Below are 17,857 nucleotides of genomic sequence, written 5' to 3' on the forward strand. Positions count from 1 at the left end.
CGGGAGCTCGGTTGAAGGTGAAAGAATTCAACAACGCCCAACTCTGGTCCGCGGGGCTGATTCGATCAGGGGTGAACGACTCTGCTCCCGATCTCCGACCTCTCATCCCTGAGGAGCTGGCAGCTTGTAAATTCTTGATCTCATCCCCCCTTCCTCCTCTTTTTTTTATGAGTTTAGCTAGTTTGTCCGAACGACCCTCCTCTTTGTCCTGTAGTGAAGAGATTTTCCCAACTGTTGAACATAAGAGGAACTGGCAGTTCGAGCACGCCTGCTACTGAGCCCTCCACCGTTCTTATCAGCGTGGCTCCTCCTCCTTTACTAGTGCCCCTCTCTCAGGCAGCGGCTCAGTCGTCTCCCGTGGAGGAGCCCAAGAAGAAAAGAAAGAAGACGACGGCCAAAAGGGCCCGTACTGAGGTGACTTATCCTCGCGCTTAGGAATGGCAATCCGCTGCCCTTGCCGCTCAGCCCGAGCATTATAGAGTAAACACTGCGGAGCAGTAGGTCTCGTCAAAGTCTTCACCAGCTATGTGGTAACAGAGGAACGTGATTCCTCTGAAACCACCATCCGAGCTGAGCGCATACCCACACCTCCTACACTTCTGTCTGAAATTGGGGTTGTCGGTGAATGACTAAGCCCAATTTCTAGAGACAGCTCGGGAGCTCTTTAGGGGCACATTGCTCCCGTGCGGCCACCACTTTATTTAGCTGGCATTCAACGCCGAGCTACTGGAGCACTACAACCTCAGCGCGGCTCAGGTAATCCTCTGAACTGACTGTGCTTTGTCGTATCCTGCATTTAGTTTGTCCTGATCTTGTGCTTAATTTGTAGCTTAACATTGCTGGCGCCGAGCTGTCGCAAATGTATGAGAATATGGGAGAGAACTTGTCCCAGACCGATACGGCCAAAAATAAGTTATCGAGCCAGATCGAGGCCGCCGAGGCCGAGTTGCAGTCCATGAAAAATCCCAGGCCGATTGTGAGTTGGAGAAGAAGAAGACGACCGAGCTAGCCACGCAGCTAGAAGTCGAGCGGGAGAAGTCCGCGGAGCTGCCTGGTCAGATTGAAGCTGCTCGTGAGGAGGGTCGCCAATTGGGCGTCAAGGACTTCAAGAAGTCTGAGGATTTCATGAAGGACCTGACCATCCTTAACGGGCCAGTTCTGCAGGTGGGGTACACAGGCTATGCATGACGTGCAGTCTCGGAACTTTCTTGGATTCGACCTGGGCAGATGGTCTGAGTACAACTCACAAGCAGTTCACCAGATCGACAGGCTTGTGGAAGGCTACGCGTGTGGGCAGGACCTGGCCACGCAGGTCGCAGACCCCACCCTGTCTACGATTTTCCCTGAACTCGAGCAGGAGCAACAGGGGGAGAATTATGTAGTGTTTAGTACATATGTAGATAGGGCATAGAGTAGGGTTGGATCCGAGTTGACCAACTTGCTTTTGTATGGTCCCCCTTTTTATACACCTTTTTGAATTGGAATAGATGATCTTTTTATTCAAACACTTAGCAAAAAGATCTTACTTTTGTCATAGGACCTAGATACATTCTTAAACATCACGTGACCTATCTTCTAATCAGCTCGAGCCACGCGCGAGCTCTAACGAAAAAATCTTAAATTCAAATTGTGCCAGGTACGTGGGATTTCGTCCCCATTAGGGTGAGCTAGCCTGCAGTACCCAGCGTAGTCAGCTTCTTTTACCACGTAAGGGCCCTCCCAGTTCGGGTCAAGCTTGACTGTACCCATAACTCGACTCACTGAATTTTTTTGCAGCACCAGATCTCCTAGTTTGAAGGCGAGATACCTTACATTGGCGTTGTAGTACCGCGCGACCTGCTCTTTGTACTTTGTCATTCTTATGACTGCTTCTTTTCTTTGCTGCTCGAGCAAGTCTGGATTGAATCGCATCTCTTTCTCGTTATTCTGGGTCACGAAATGCTGCACCCTGCTTGAGGGCACTCCAATTTCTACTGAAATTACTACTTCGGCCCCATATGTTAGGACAAATGGAGTTTCCTTGGTAGCCGTCCGGTAGGCCCACAGTATGGTAGGCAGCTAGTCTACCCATCCAACTCGGGCAGATCCTATCCGCGTCTTGAGGCGGTGCAGGATAGTCCTGTTGATATTTTTGACCTATCCATTAGCTTGTGGGTGCCCCATGGAAGTGAAATGTTGCTGAATTCCAAACTCGGAACCACTCCTGGAGGGAACTGTTAGCGAACTGTCGGACATTGTCCGAGACTAGGACCCGCGGTATGCCAAAATCGGCATACTATGTTCTTCCAAATGAACTTTTGGACCGACCTGCTATTGATTGTACTGAGTGGTTCGACCTCAACCCATTTAGTAAAGTAATCGATTGCTACCACCAAGTGTTCATAACCTCTTAGAGCTCGGGGAAATGGGCCCAGCATGTCGATTCTCCATTGAAAGAACGGCCATGGGTTATGAAGGGGAACCATCTCCTGAGTTGGGACGTGGTGAACCGAGGAGTGCAACTGGCATGGCTTACACCTGGCTACCAGTTCAGCCGAGTCCCGGAAGATGGTGGGCCAATAGTATTCAGATAGCATTTCCTTCTTAGCCAGAACTCTCGGACCAACGTGATTACCACAAATACCTTCATGCAACTCATGCAAGACATATCTTCTTTCCTCTGGCGTTACGCACTTTAGCCATGACTGCAAGTAGCACTTCCTATATAGTACTCCCTCTGTCAGCACGTATTTTTGTGATTTGAGAAGGACTTTGTGGGCCTTTATCTTGCTCGTGGGGAGCTATCCATTAGTTAGGTACCGGACGATGGGATCCATCCATAAGCTTACTATCTGAATGACTGCGGTGTCTAATTGCTCATAGGTCCGACCTTCAACGACCTCTACCAGCACCTCCCTGTTTAGCGTGCCAAACGAGGTAGAGGCCAGTTTGGACAAGGCGTCAGCTCTCTTATTTTGGCTCCGTGGGATCTGCTTGAGCATGAACTGCTTAAACTGCCCCCTCAACTCGTGTGCCTTCGTGACATATTTCCTCAATGGTTCTTCTTTGACCTCATAGTTTCCCCATATTTGATTTACTATTAGCTGCGAATCGCTGTAGACTTTTATTGATTCGGTTCTTAGTTTCCGAGTCATCTCCATCCCCGCGATCAGAGTCTCATATTCAAATTCGTTATTGAAGGTTCTGAAATCGAACCTCAAGGCGTAGGCCAGCTCTTCCCCAGTAGGGCTGATTATGAGGAGCCTCGCTCCACATCCTTCCTTGCTTGATGCGCCGTCTACGTACAGCGTCCAGACCGGATCAGTTCGTCCTGCAGCCTCTTCAGCCTTTTTGGCCTGGACAGTCCCTCTGGCCTGTTCGGCCTTGACTGCTCCTTTAGCCTGTGTGATCTTGGCAGTCTCTCCGACCTGTTGAGTCTGAGATGCTTCTCCGGTCTGTTCGGTCTTTGCTGCCTCATTGATTTGGGCGACCTTGACAGATTTTTCGGCCTGCAAGGCCTCGAATGCTTCTCGGGTCTGCGTAGCCTTGGCAGTTTCTCCAGATCTTCTGGCTTCGGCTGCTCGTTTGGCATGTGCGACCTTGGCAGATTCTTTGGCCATCCCAGTCTCAACTGTTTCTTTGGCCTGGTCGGCTTCAGTCCCACGACCAGGCCAAAGAAGCAGCTGAGGCTGAAATGGCCAAAGAAGCTGCCAAGGTCGCACATGCCAGACAAGCAGTCGAAATCAATGCTTGGGCCTTGATGGCCGTCTTCGACTGATACTCGAGATTGTATTTCGACAGCTCTACAGGCCACTTCAACATTCGCCCTAATACATCAGATTTGGATAAAATCTGCTTCAATGGTTGGTCCGTCACCATTACATGGGGTGAGTTTGAAAATACGACCTGAGCTTCTGAACTGCATGAACTATTGTCAAAACATATCGCTCCACTGCAGAACACCTCGCCTTTGCCCTTTGTAAAGCGCGACTAACATTGTATACGGGTTTCTGGATCTTGTCTTCCTCTCCCACTAGTACCGTGCTAACGGACTCCTCTCCCACAACTAAGTAGATAAACAGGGTTTCACTCTGTTCGGGAGAGGTTAAGGCCGGCAATCGGGCAAGGTGGACCTTCAGCTCATCGAATGCTTTCTGGCATTTTGAATTTCATTCGAACTGCGGACCTCTTCTCAGGATTTTGAAGAATGGGGAGCCCAAAACTGCTGATTTGGACAAGAACCTGTTCAAGACCGCCATCCTCCCAGCCAGACGTTGCACCTCCTTAATATTTTGGGGAGGAGCCATGTCCATGATGGCATTGATTTTGTCCGGATTAGCTTTTACCCTTTTCTTGAAAATCATGTAACCTAAGAATTTTTCCGACCTGACCCCAAAAGTGCATTTCTTGGGGTTTAGCCGCATCCGTGAGCTCCGAAGGACATCAAAGATCTTCCTAAGGTCCGCGATGAACTGCTCCTGGGTCCGACTCTTCACCAACATGTCATCCACGTAGACCTCCATATTTCGACCTATCTGATCGTTGAACAGCTTATTTACCAGCCTCTAGTAGGTTGCGCTTGCGTTCTTCAGTTCAAACGGCATGGTGACATAACAGTAGGTGCTGTATTCGGTGATAAACGAGGTCTCCTCCTGATCTTCCTCGTCCAGGGCTATCTGATGGTACTCCTTGAAGGCGTCCAAAAAGTAAAAGATCTCGAATCCCGTAATTGAGTTCATGAACTGGTCTATCTGTGGAAGGGGGTAGCAGTCTTTCGGGCAAGTCTTATTTAGACCAGTGAAATCCACGCACATCCTCTAAACTCTTTCTTCCTTCTTGACTAGCATTGGGTTGGCCAGCCAGGTCGGGTAATAGACCTTTTTCACGATCTTGGCTTCTAACAGCTTGCCTATTTTGCTTTTGACGACCTCATTTCGCTCTGGCACAAAGTTCATTTTTTTCTGTTTCACAGATCGGACATTGGGGTCCACGTGTAACTTGTGAACTGCTAATTCGGAAGGAATCTCCGGCATAGCATCTGTACTTCAGGCGAAGATCTCCGGGTATTCTTCTAAAAAGGATTCTAGCAAGCTCCGAGTCAGTTCGCTCAGGTAGGAGCCGACCTTGACCTTACGCTCAGGTCGTTCTAGGCGGACCAGCAGCTCGATCAGCACTTCATCCGTCTCCAGTCTCTCCCTTTTCTCCTCGGGCTCCCAGGGCTCCAAACAAGTTGTTTTAGCGACCAGTTTCTCCTTGCACTTGAGAGTCGCGATATAACAGGCCCTAACCACCTCCGAATCTCCGAGCACTTCAGCTACCCTCGCAGGCGTGGAAAACTTCATGTTGAGGTGCAAGATAGAGTAGACAGCCTGGAGTGCGTTCAAGGTAGCCCGTCCCACGTTCAGGGTAGACCGTCCCAGAATCATGTTGTACGATGAAGGCTTTTTTACTATCGCAAAATTCACTGGAACAGTTCGGCACTTTGGAGACTCCCCTACCGTAACCATGAGGGTTATCATTCCCTCTAGCCTTATCGGAGGGCCAGCAAAGCCGATCAATGGAGTTCAGATCGGGATGAACTGTTTGTCCTCCAGTTGTAGCTCTTTAAAGGTCTTGTAGTACAGCACGTCGATGGTACTTCTACTGTCAATGTATACCTTTTTCACTTTGTAGTTGCACGTGATGACTTTTATCACAATGATTTCATGGTTATTAGAAGCTAAAAGTACTGCATCTTCCGGCCCATAGATGATCTCTTCATATATTTTCAATCGTTTGCTCGAACTTTCTCTATTGGGAGGAGAGCGATTATGCCACCGGGCAGCATGACTATCTCTTCCGATGAGTCCTCCTGCAATGGTATTGATCACTCCGGCTAAATTCTGAGTTTCCTGTTCGAGGGTTTGGCCATGGGGCCCCTGAGGTCGATCACGTGAGTAGTCCAAGCGCTTTTGTTTGTACCTCCCTTGCCTCTGGTAGGCTCGTTTATCACGTATGAACTGTCCGAGGTGGTCTCGTCTGATCAACTCTTCAATGTTTTTCTTGAACTGGCGGCAATTCTCCGTATCGTGTCCCACATCACAATGATAAGTGCAATACAAACCTTGATCCAGCCTGCTTTTGTCCCCAGCCAAGGGTTAGGGAGACCGGGAGAGCCCTTCTTGTTCCATCACGCGCAAGAATCTGAGCTCGAGGCGCTGTAAGAGAAGTCCAGGGCTTATCTCCTCCCATGGGTTGACTCCTAGGCAGGCGGTTGTAGGTATTCTTCCTTCTCGGGCCGTGCCGCGTATCTCCTTAGTCGATGCTCTTTCTGCGCTTGTCGTCCCTCAGCCTCTCCTGTGCGCTTTTCAAGCAATTGGCCTCCTCAATGTTGGCCTTCTTGTGAGCTCGGTCCAGTATCTCCCGAACTGACTTGAGAGATCTCTCCATGAGTTCGGTGTATAGCTTCTGCTTACGCAACCCGTTGATGAAACCGGCTATGACCATCTTGTCATCCCAGTCACGGTCCTGGAGGGATTCGTTATTGAAATGCACCATGTACTCACGCAGTGACTCCTCGAGTCTTTACTGGATGGTCATCAGGTGAGCAGTGCTTTTGGAGAAGACTCGCGACGAAACGAACTGAGTGGCAAATAATCGCACAAGCGGGTTAAAGGACCGAATTGACCTAGGAGGTAGCTCCTGGAAGCACTAACGTGTCGTCGCTTCCAAGAACATGGGGAAGGTCTTGCACCTGATCCCGTCCGCGGCCGTTTGTAGGAGCATTTGTGTTAAGAACGCGAATAGGTGGTCCTCCGGATCCGTACTCGGCATCTTGAACTTTGTGAGCAGCGGATAGTTCTCAATATCGGGCATGAAGGGAGAGGCAATGTTTCTGTCCACCTCAGGGTCCAACAGTAGGTCCAACTCATCTTGTATTTGGTATTCCTCTTTCCATGGGGAGAGCTCTCCTCTTGAGAACCTTCGGAAAGGCTCCAGATGCTTTGTTCAGGAGTTCTTATGGGAAGGTTCCACGACCTCGATCTGTTCACGTGTGAGCTCCCTACGTGCCCGTTTCGGCCGGGGGTTAGGACTTCCTGTTCGGGATTTGGACAGCCCAACTTCTTCCACTCCTTGGGCCTTAGGCTCCTGGTCACGGTGGCCTCCCGCCTACTCTTTGATGTAGTCCATGATTGTCGCAAAGGTAGATAGGTTTTCCGCCATCGCTTGAATCAACTGTTCAAGCGGGATTCGTGAGAGTCTCGTCCCTTCGTCTCCTGGAATTGGACCCGGGGGAATTCTGGAGGCCGCTTCGCTCGTTCCCCTTGGATCTGTCAGCGTTCCTTTGGAACCTAGTTCTTGGCATGGTTCGCAAGAGAAGAATTACGTTTTCCCACAGACGGTGCCAATTGATGCGACTGCCAAAGACGCGACCCGAGCTGAGTGAACTGGGGCTGATCGAGCTGAAGGGAGGAGAGCGAGCGAGCTGCCCTGCCAAGAAAAGCGACGGCGGGGCTGAAGTCCCCGAAGTAGCTCCGACGATCAAGTCAGTGAGAGTTTGAGAATAAATTAACAGTATAGAGTACTGTAAATGACGTACCTTGTGTCGTCATATGAGGCTATATTTATGTTGAAAATATGTGATCTGATATTATGGAAAGATTTGATATTGTAAATATTAGGAAAGATATGATTATAATATCATGTATTAATTAGGTATCATATGATTATAGTATCATATATTAATTAGATAGTAAATTGATTTATATTAGCATGATTTTAGAATCTAAATTAGGTTACACTTGTGTATATATATATGTATATTGTGTAGTCCAAATATATGAAGAAAAGTATTTTTTCTCTCCTTTTTTCTTAGTTTACATGGTATCAGAGCAACATATCTTCAGCACTCCCCATCAAATTGGAGCATAGATGTTGCTCATACTCAACTTGTTACATAGGTAATCAAATCGAACCCCATATAGAGTCTTCGTAAAGAGATCTCCCAATTATTCTCTAATCCTTACATTAGTTGCTTTCTTAAATACATCAACTCCTTTGGTGATGACTTTACCTTCATAAGTGCATCGAGAGTTCTTGATAACCTTCTTCATGATGTCGAAATCTTGGACACAACTGAGAAGCACGAATTCTCTCGCTATGATCTCTTCCTCTATTTCCCGTCTTTCTTTAGTTTTATCCGTTACGGATTTCAACACACCTAGATACTCTCCAATCTTTTCGGCACATCTGTTTAGTTCAGGCGTACTTCGGTGAGCCATAAAGGGCGAACAAGGTAAATCAAATGAAACCGCAAAGAAACCAGAGGTAACTCAGACTTATATTTATTAATGAAAAAAGCTCACGATCTGGGTACACCCAAGATTTTAGATTCGATGGAAAACAAAGGTTTATTTGAAAAAAGAGTATTATAAGGAGTCCCACTGTTCAGAACAGATGAAGGCAGACGATTAATTAGAAAGTAAGCTGTGGACACTGCATCAGCCCAAAAACGTTTAGGAACATGCATTTGAAATGATAAGACTCTTGCAGTTTCGAGCAAATGTCTATTCTTTCGTTCTGCGATCCTGTTTTGGGATGGTGTATCCACATAAGAGATTTGATGAATAATGCCATTTTGCACCATATAAGATTGAAAAGGTGCGAATAAATATTTTTTGGCATTGTCACTTCGCAATATTTGGACAGAACGCTTAAATTGAGTCTTAACCTTAGCACAAAAAGTACAAAAATGAGAAAACAACTCTGGCCCATTTTTCATTAAATATAACCAAGTCATACGAGAATGGTCATCGACAAAAGTAACAAAACACTTGAATCCAGTTTTAGAAATGACTGAACTAGGTCCCCAGACATCTGAATGAACTAATGCAAAAGGAGCATCCACTCGTTTATTGACTTTAGGACTCAGATTAACACGATGATATTTGACAAACTGACAAGACTCACAATCTAATAGAGACAAACTCTGAAATTGTGGACAAAGTATCTTTAACAACGGGAGAGAAGAATGACCCAACCTACAATGTGCTTCAAATGGAGTTACAATTCCAGAACAAGCTATGGACTTTGGTATCTGTTTGTCAAGAATGTAAAGACTTCTAAATTCATACCCTTTACCAATAATCTGCTTCGTCATAAGATCCTGAAACAGGCAATAGTCAGGAAAGAATTGGGCAGAACGATTGAGGGCATGAGTAAGTTTACTCATAGAAATTAGATTAAAAGACAATTCAGGCAAACTTAAGACAGATGACAATGAGATTAATGGAGTGGGGTTAACTGAGCCTGGTCCAAGAACACGAGATTTTGACCCATCAGCTAAAGTAACTGCAGGTGTAGATGTGTGTGGCTGAAAGGTAGAAAATAGACTAGAATTACCTGTCATATGATCTGTTGTACCAGAATCAATTACCCATTTGGAGGACGAGGACACAAGGCATGTGTTTGGTTTACCTGACTCAGCGATGGCTGTTACGGGAGTAGATGAAGACTTTAATGATTCTTGATACTGAGAAAATTTAGCAAATTCATTTGCAAAGATCGTAACAGACTTTTCATGGTTAATAGCATCATTGGTAGAAGCAATATGTACGGATTGAGTTCTCTGGTTTCTGTACTGCAATTTCTTACAATCACGATTTATATGACCCGGCTTATAACAATAGTGACACACAACCACTTCTGCATTCTGTCCCCGAGTGTCAATTCCTTTACCACCACCTTTGTATTGCTGTTTTTCCAAACCAACAAGAGTACTGCTGGACTGAACAGATTGGGTATTTTCTGTGCGAAGCACCCTACTAAACACATCTTGCAAGGATAAGATCTCAGGACTGGAAAGAATCTGAGATTTAGCAATTTCAAATTTAGGTGAAAGACCAGTCAAAAAACTCATAATTGCCATCTGTTCCCATTGAGTTTGCCGAATTTTCACATCAGAACTAAACGGTAATAACATATTAAGCTCCTTATAAGTTTTCTTAAAATCCATAAAATACGTCATGATGGACTTATCTTGTTTCGTTGCACGATAACAGACTTGACACACCTCATATATGCGAGAAATATTCCCTTTACCATAATACAAAAATTCTAAATATTCAATTAACTCCTTAACAAATTCACAGTGATTAATTAAATTAATTACCTCACTGTCAATAGAATTTCATATTTGCAGAAACAATCTAGCATCTTCCCTTAGCCATGTCTGTTTTGAACCATCTTTTGGAGGATCATCAGTCAGATGATTGTCTTTATCAATGTTTCGCAGATAAAGACGAACCGTTTTGCTCCAATCAAGATAGTTAGAATTGTTGAATTTGTGGTCCGTGATCTTAGACATCACAGGAACCACATCAGACGTAACGACAGATTTCGTTTCTGCCATGGGTTCAGAATTAACAGAAAAAAATAGAAAAGGACAGATCTAAACTCTTTAAAACAAAAGTGAAGAATAGAATACAGATGTGTCCTATACAGAACCAAATGAACTGAATGATGACTAATGAATTTTCTGGCAGCGGACAGGACCCTAACCTTGATCGCGAGACAACATTCTACTTCTTACTCTTCCATGAGACCAGGTTTCCTCCAAACCAAGCACGAGGACTTTGTTTCAATCCATACAAGGACTTCCGAAGATGACAAACCTTCCTAGACTTCCCCTGAGCAACAAACCCTGGTGGTTGCTCCATATAAACTTCCTCTTAGAGGTCTCCATGAAGAAAGGTATTCTTGATATCTAGTTGATGCAAAGGCCAATTATGAGTGGCTGCCATAGAAATGAATAACCTGACAGATGTTAATTTAGCAATAGGGGAAAAAATGTCAGAATAATTCTCTCCATAGATTTGGACATAGCCTTTGGCAACAAGGCGAGTTTTTAACCCAGCAACCGACCCATCAGGATTGAATTTAACTGCAAAAATCCACTTACTCCCAATGGCCTTCTTCCCTGCAGGTAAATTTACTAAGTTTCAAGTATCATTACCATCTAGAGCATTCATCTCCTCTATCATAGCATTGCGCCATCCAGGATGGGATAGGACTTCATGAACAGTTTTAGGAAGGGAAATAGAATCAATAGATGTAATAAAGGAACAAGAATATGTGGGTAAATGATTATAAGATACACACGAAAACACAGGATAAGTGCATTGACGCTTACCTTTGCGAAGAGCAATAGGAAGATCATCACTTGAGACAGGATCTAATAACGAAGGAAATAGTTCAGGGCATGCATTAGGAGACTTTTGTCGTCGGGAATATAAGTATGAGTAAATGTTAGGAAAGATATGATTATAGTATCATGTATTAATTAGGTATCATATGATTATCGTATCATGTATTAATTAGGTATCATATGATTATAGTATCATATATTAATTAGGTAGTAGATTGATTTAGATTAGCATGATTTTAGGATCTAAATTAGGTTACATTTGTGTATATATATATGTATATTATGTAGTCTAAATATATGAAGAAAAGTATTTTTCCTCCCTTTTTCTTAGTTTACAATTTATAGGCTTGTGGGTGGTAGATTCCATATAGGAGTCGGAGTCCCCTAGGGTTCGGAGTCTTTCTAGGGTTCCGCATGACTAGCTCGAATGATTCGGAGGCCGCGGCCCACTAAACCCATCCGCCTGAGAGGCGGCAGCTTCGGCCGAGCTGGTGCTCCCCCTGCCGACCTGCCGTTCCGAGCTGGCCGACTATCATGGCCGAGCTGACACGTGGCGCCTGCAGATTGACCCTACTACACTAAGCATGTAAACAAATCGGCCCAGACAACTCAACTAGGATTTTGAATACGATTTAGTGACCAATGAAGCATTTTATCCCAGTTTTATATATGAACTTCCTATTTCCACCCAAAAAAAAGATAAATTGCATTTTACCGCCTATGATTTAGTATTTTTGTACATGATCCCCCCTATAGTTTCAAAAGCTATACATAATCCCCTTATGGTTTGACGAAAAAATATGAAATTCAACTGTACTTTGTGATCTGTGATGCAGGACTAGCTATTCTCTCTCCCTCTTTAAATGCAATCAAAGATGGTATATTATTATCCAATGATACGGAGCTTGGAATTCATGGATTCTCTTCTGGAGAATCTTGTGTATTTTTATCACTGGGAAGTAGAATGGCAAGTAGCTCAAGATCCATGTGCGGTATATCTCATCGAATCCCTCGGAGAGAAGCTAGCGTTCTTGAAAAACTTCACCCATTTTGTCACACTACATGGCGTTGAAGATGCACAATTGGGACCTTTATTAACTCACATTAAAGCTATGGCGATCAATGTTGCACGCCTCTCTTACCGGTGCAAGTTTATGAAGAAATGCGAATTGAAGGATGAAACCCACAAAAGTATTTCAGAACTGCTCCTGAAGATTATTCCTGTAGAGCCCCAACTCTAGGAGACAAGTGTTCAGGCTCTGATTGCTTCAAAGTTATCAGGACAATCACCAGGAGACACAGATAAAAAAAAATTGGAATGGATTGCGCCAAAAAAATAAAAAATGGAAGGGATTAGAGCAGATCAGTTCAAGAAAGGCTTCGCCATAACAAGGAAGGGATCACCGAGACAACTTCCAAATCAAAATAAAACTTAATAAGGAAGGAGATGGGCCTTTTAATAGTATCATCATGTAATGTGACTTGAAGTAATTTTTTAGCTTCCAGTTGATTCACTCTCCCTCCTTGCGGACCTAAATACCATGTGAAAGGCAAGTTTTTAAAAGTAATACTCTGATTTTTTTTAAAAAAATCTTGTTTACCCTCCCATCCTTTCCCACATCCTTCTCACTCGTAATTAAGAAGTATGTGATTCAGACATTCAACTTGACAACTAAGAAGATTCTAACAGCCCTTTTCTAACCATTGGTCTAACCCCAGTGGTTAGTAATACTCTGATTGCTCAACCAAGTTTATGAATTTTCTATGAACTTATTTATCTTTCTTGGTTTGAAGTACAATTATATACCATTTGGGGGGGGGGTGTTATGGTAGCTAACAGGATAACTTCTAATACTCAACACATATTAAATTGATTGTTGTACAAAATGAAGGAAGAAATTCAAGTTAAGAAAATTTCTCTCTTTTTTAACCCATCTCTATATCTTTTCCACTCTCAATTATTAGGTTCAAGATTCAAATCTTAAATCTAACATCGAGAAAAATCCAAGATAAGAGATCTAATTGTTTTGTTGTACAATTAGATCATTAGATCATATAGGTAAAGAATTAAGAAACCCAACTTTTTAATAATTTGTTGCATTGCTGTTTAGCTGGCTGGATCCATTTCCTGATCGAATTGCAATAAATCTAAGGCAAAAACCTTTAAATTTTTTTTTTATAGGTTTGCTACCACAGTTTCTTAATCATTTCGAATTTATATGTATATAGGTTTGCAGCCTAAAATAAAAGTTAGTTTATCTTTGTCATACTTGAACAATTTCTTGAACACCAATTACAAAACTAATTCAAGATACCACTAAAGAAATTCATTTCCTGTATCTAAAACGAAATTCAGCTTCATTATATTATACTTGTACATGGTGCTAATGAATTGGAAGAAACAAGGATATCATCTCCCAAACTTCTAGAGAATAAAATCATTTGATGTCATTGATGTCACTATTAGGGGTTAGTAGTTAGTACACAGCCCTTTGACGACTGAGATCGCCTCTAATCTGGACTGTCCAAAAATTTCAAATGGACAATCCAAATCAACCCGATCTCATTTGGCAAGATCAGGGTGATGGCTACCACAAAGGCTTTTAAGGTTTTTATGAAGTGGGAAATTAAGAATTCAACTCTTTCCTCTGATCAATTGCTATTAATATGTGGCTTCTCCAAATTCAACGAGTGTCCTTTGGCATCCATGTGGTTTAGTCCTTTGGTTTCCAATGACCTAGTTGAGTCTATCCCCTTCCCCATAGTATAGGAGTAGAATTAGATATAGATGTAAAAATGATTAAGACACACTTCATTCGTGTATTCAATAAAATAACACACTCTAAGTTTGTGCAAGTAATAAAAATATTTATTTATGAAAATTTTTTCATGTAAATTGGCCAAAAACAAGTGGCATTCAACTTAAATGGACAAGAACCTTCCACATGGCAACTGGAATAGAATCAGATAAAGCGCAAATGGAAAAATTCAATGAAAACCCCGAATTGAGTGCAATTATTGAGATCAAATATTGAGATCAAAGGAAATGCGCATGCTAAACAAATATTGAGATCAAGCTTTCAAGGAAACTTTCACGTTAACCAATGAAATTAAAATTGAGAGCAGGTGCAAGGTCTCTTTCAATCAGAATAATTGCTTGACAATAGTCTGATTACAGTAATAAAAAATTTATTAGGTAGCAAACTGATAATATATAAAAAAGGGATTCAATATTGACATATTGTCATTGTTGTAAGACCACTTTTCTTGGTTTAATCTATCAATGATATTGTCTGCTAATCTTTTGAAATAATCTACAATTTTGCTTCTGGCCGGCTGCTGCTGCTGCTGCTGCTGCACTTACTTCAATGATCATGTCTCCATAATTCTTTAAAATAATCTACAATTCTGCTTCGGACCGGCTGCTGCTGCACTTGCACTTGCGAAGATGTCAGAGTCATTAGTTGGCCCGCAAATATAGATGTCACCTAATAGATGACTCTCTTTTTTTATTTTTGATAAACGATATAATCTCGTACAATGAAATATGCACTAATGTGGCAGAAAATATTTTACTTATATCACATATACAATAAATCCGAAAAATCACTACATCTAATAGATCTAGAAAATTACAAAAATTACATTGTCAAAACTCAACAAATTTGGAATTTAGACAAATCACGAACAATCCAATGAATATCTATGTATGCCAATGCTATCTGATCGACTATTCAACTTGTTCAAACTCAAATTCGATGTTGAGATCTAACGAAATAACCTAAAAAATTCCAATGATCTAGAAAAATTGACCCCTGAGGTTGATGAAATATATGAAAATGTACATGTTAAAGCGTCAATAAATAGATTAACACGAAATGTTCATTAATTAACTATTCATTAGGGATTAGTACCACCTAATTTTTTTCATATACATGTCCAAAATTCCAAAAAGATTCATCAGATAGCACTCGTCAATGTGTCAAGAATAGGACCAAAAAGAAATACAAGCTTTTATATAAAAATACCAGTATAACCCTAGTTTCCCTCAATAAGAAAAATAGTTCAGTTATAAAGGGGTTTCAGGGTAGGTTTGTACAAGAGATATAACCAGGGTGTTTGCTTGTAATTAACCAAGAATATTGTGTTCCATAAGCTGCGGAACGGTAAGATTTTGTACATAGTCATACCATAAAACAGAAATATTGTTCTGCAATTGTTCCAAAATTTACATAATTTTAGTGTTCATTTGACATGAACTTTAACAAAATGCCAAGAAATTGGAAAAAAATTGACAATTTTGGCCATAGGTTACTGAGCTAATTTCTCCTCATGTTGAACTTGAATCTCAAAGTTCTTTCCATGCAAAATGATTTTAAGAAGCTAGAAAATGCTAAGCATGTCATCTCATCAGCTCGGACAACTCAACTAAGATTTTGAATAGATTTAGAAACCAATGGAGTACTTTACCCTAGTTTCAGATATCTACTTTATGTTTTCTCAAACCACTCGAACAAAGATTAACACAACACGTTAATTAAATGTTCTTAAGTGACGATTTTCTTATGTGACTTAAAACATCCCAGAAGATTTGTCTCGTAACATTTAGAATTGTGTCCGTAATAGACAAAAAGGCAATAAAGGCTTTCAGATAAATTATTAGTATAGGCAGTGTTGCCTCGAAAAGAAAAACAGGTAAGAAGGGTGTTGAATGTTGAGATTCTGAAGACAAGCTCCAAATGTCCAAATGTCTGAATGATACGTCTAACTGGCTATGAATGCAGACCATACATAAGTTAATAACAATATGGCTCAAAAAAATAACAATAAAGAGAAAAAAAATGTTCCATGCCCCGTGTCCCTCCCAATATCAAACGTGTTATCTTGTTTTTTTCCTCTTTATCTTTTACTATATTAAAAGTAGTTTTGGCATTATAAGTTATAAGCATTTTTTATCTTAATTTTTGTTGTTCCCATATTGTTCCTGAGTTATTGCATTTTAATTGTGGTAGTAATTAAAAATATGAAACATTCCAAATGAATAAATCTCAATAATAATGGTAATTAAAATGAAAAACTCCCTATTAAAACTATTTAGCGACTCTTACATTCCATCTCCAATTTTTATGTGCATCAAAGTTTCTTATCTGAAATAATTTCTTACTCAAAATAGTGTGACAAATTTCATTAACTACAATTTTAAGATTGTAAAAAATATTAGTGTCAAAAAATAGATGCTGTTAGAACAAAAGAGAAATATGTAGGAAATAAAGTGTCCATTGTCAATTGGAGAATCTTGATATGAATATCATGAGACAGGTACATAATTATGTGCTTTTTATCAGTATAAAGAAATACTAAAAGAGAAGCAAAAATAAAAGAATCCAACTATTTCTCTCAATTGAAACTAAATAGCCACTTTAAGATAAATAAGCTGTATAAACCATTTGTATTCTTATTAACCTCAATAACACTTAGAAAAACATCAATAATCCAAATTCAACAATACACCTCATATTATTCAATTCAAATTCACAAAAAAATTTTGAAAAGTTCAACTGAAAGATATAAAGTAGAATGATTAAATGTTCATGCGAAATTAGATATGAGCATGATTCGTATATTTTATTCTTAAATAATTAATTCATTCTACCTATGCAATTGCATTTCATTTGTCTAAGCAAGGAAAAATAATATTTAAAATGTTGATACAAATTTTTTTTATTTGTTAAAATTTGTTGATTTCATTAGAAACTTAACTTTGGGGTTTATTTTTAAGTAAGAAAAGGCAACATCTAGACTCTGGTTCATAAACGAGCTTTCCAAACGGTAAAGAAAGGGATGAGTGTGGTGAAAATAATTAGAATGACAAAATCTAACAAATCAATTTATTTATTCTAATACCCCTTTAGAAATTGATTTTACGATTTAAGTCTTTATTTTGCTAATAATTATGAATTCTATTTACTAGGCTTACACTTGACATGTATGCATGTATTTCCTGTTCAACAATATTATTTGTACAATATTAAAAAAAATAATATTATGATTTTATGGTAAAAATATTGTGAGTATAGAACAACTTTGGTGAAAAATAACCGTATTAGGAATTATTTATCAAAGCTGAATCCATAATTTACCAAAAAGATCAACATAAATTAAAAAAAGAAAACTCAAAGTAAATTCAAAAATAATAGATCAAAGAGTTCGTATTTAGATGGTCTTTGGATTAATAATTGGTTAATGAATATATGACATATTTTATTATCAGGCAAACAATCAAATATCACAAAAATATATATATATCTAAGACATGTTATATTTGGGTTAATATAATCACTTTCAAAGTACGTGAACTATTACTAGTTTATTAAATGAATTGTTGATTGAATTCTTATTGTTCATCTCAAAATTAAAGTCCTACTTCATTGACATAAGCAATTACATATAACGTGCAAGACTAATCAAAATAATTTGGCAGTATGCTGTGATTAACCCGGTGCGAAATTAGTGCTGCTAGATGTATTAAAAGATTATTAAGAGCGTAATTAATGCTGTATTATTCAAACATTTGGACTAATGACTAAGGGAGTGCAACGGAGTCGTTTTCTATAATTTTTTTTTTAATAATCCAAGAAATGTCCATTGACTATTTGTCCTTTCTTTTCTATATACTAGCAATCTATGACCAGA

At 40.5% G+C, this 17,857-nt stretch overlaps 1 protein-coding gene across 1 annotated transcript; it reads right to left on the bottom strand.

Annotated features, from left to right (window-relative positions):
• Positions 1 to 2,780: 2,780 nt before the first annotated feature.
• On the bottom strand, positions 2,781 to 4,502 carry LOC140007324 (uncharacterized). Its single transcript, XM_072050054.1, has 2 exons — positions 4,233 to 4,502; positions 2,781 to 3,686 (listed from the first exon to the last, which is right to left on the bottom strand). Exons 1-2 carry the CDS (start codon positions 4,500 to 4,502, stop codon positions 2,781 to 2,783), a joined length of 1,176 nt encoding a protein of 391 aa, XP_071906155.1.
• Positions 4,503 to 17,857: the final 13,355 nt, after the last annotated feature.

Source organism: Coffea arabica, chromosome 5c, assembly GCF_036785885.1.
Source record: "Coffea arabica cultivar ET-39 chromosome 5c, Coffea Arabica ET-39 HiFi, whole genome shotgun sequence".
Classification (NCBI taxonomy): domain Eukaryota; kingdom Viridiplantae; phylum Streptophyta; class Magnoliopsida; order Gentianales; family Rubiaceae; genus Coffea; species Coffea arabica.

Excerpts from the sequence above, each read along its gene's own strand:
- LOC140007324 (XM_072050054.1), bottom strand. The coding sequence starts at position 4,502 with ATGGAGGTCTACGTGGATGACATGTTGGTGAAGAGTCGGACCCAGGAG. Across the intron at positions 3,687-4,232 it reads GTCTGGCTGGGAGGATGGCG|CTTCTTTGGCCATTTCAGCC; the intron begins GTCTTGAACAGG and ends CGACCTTGGCAG.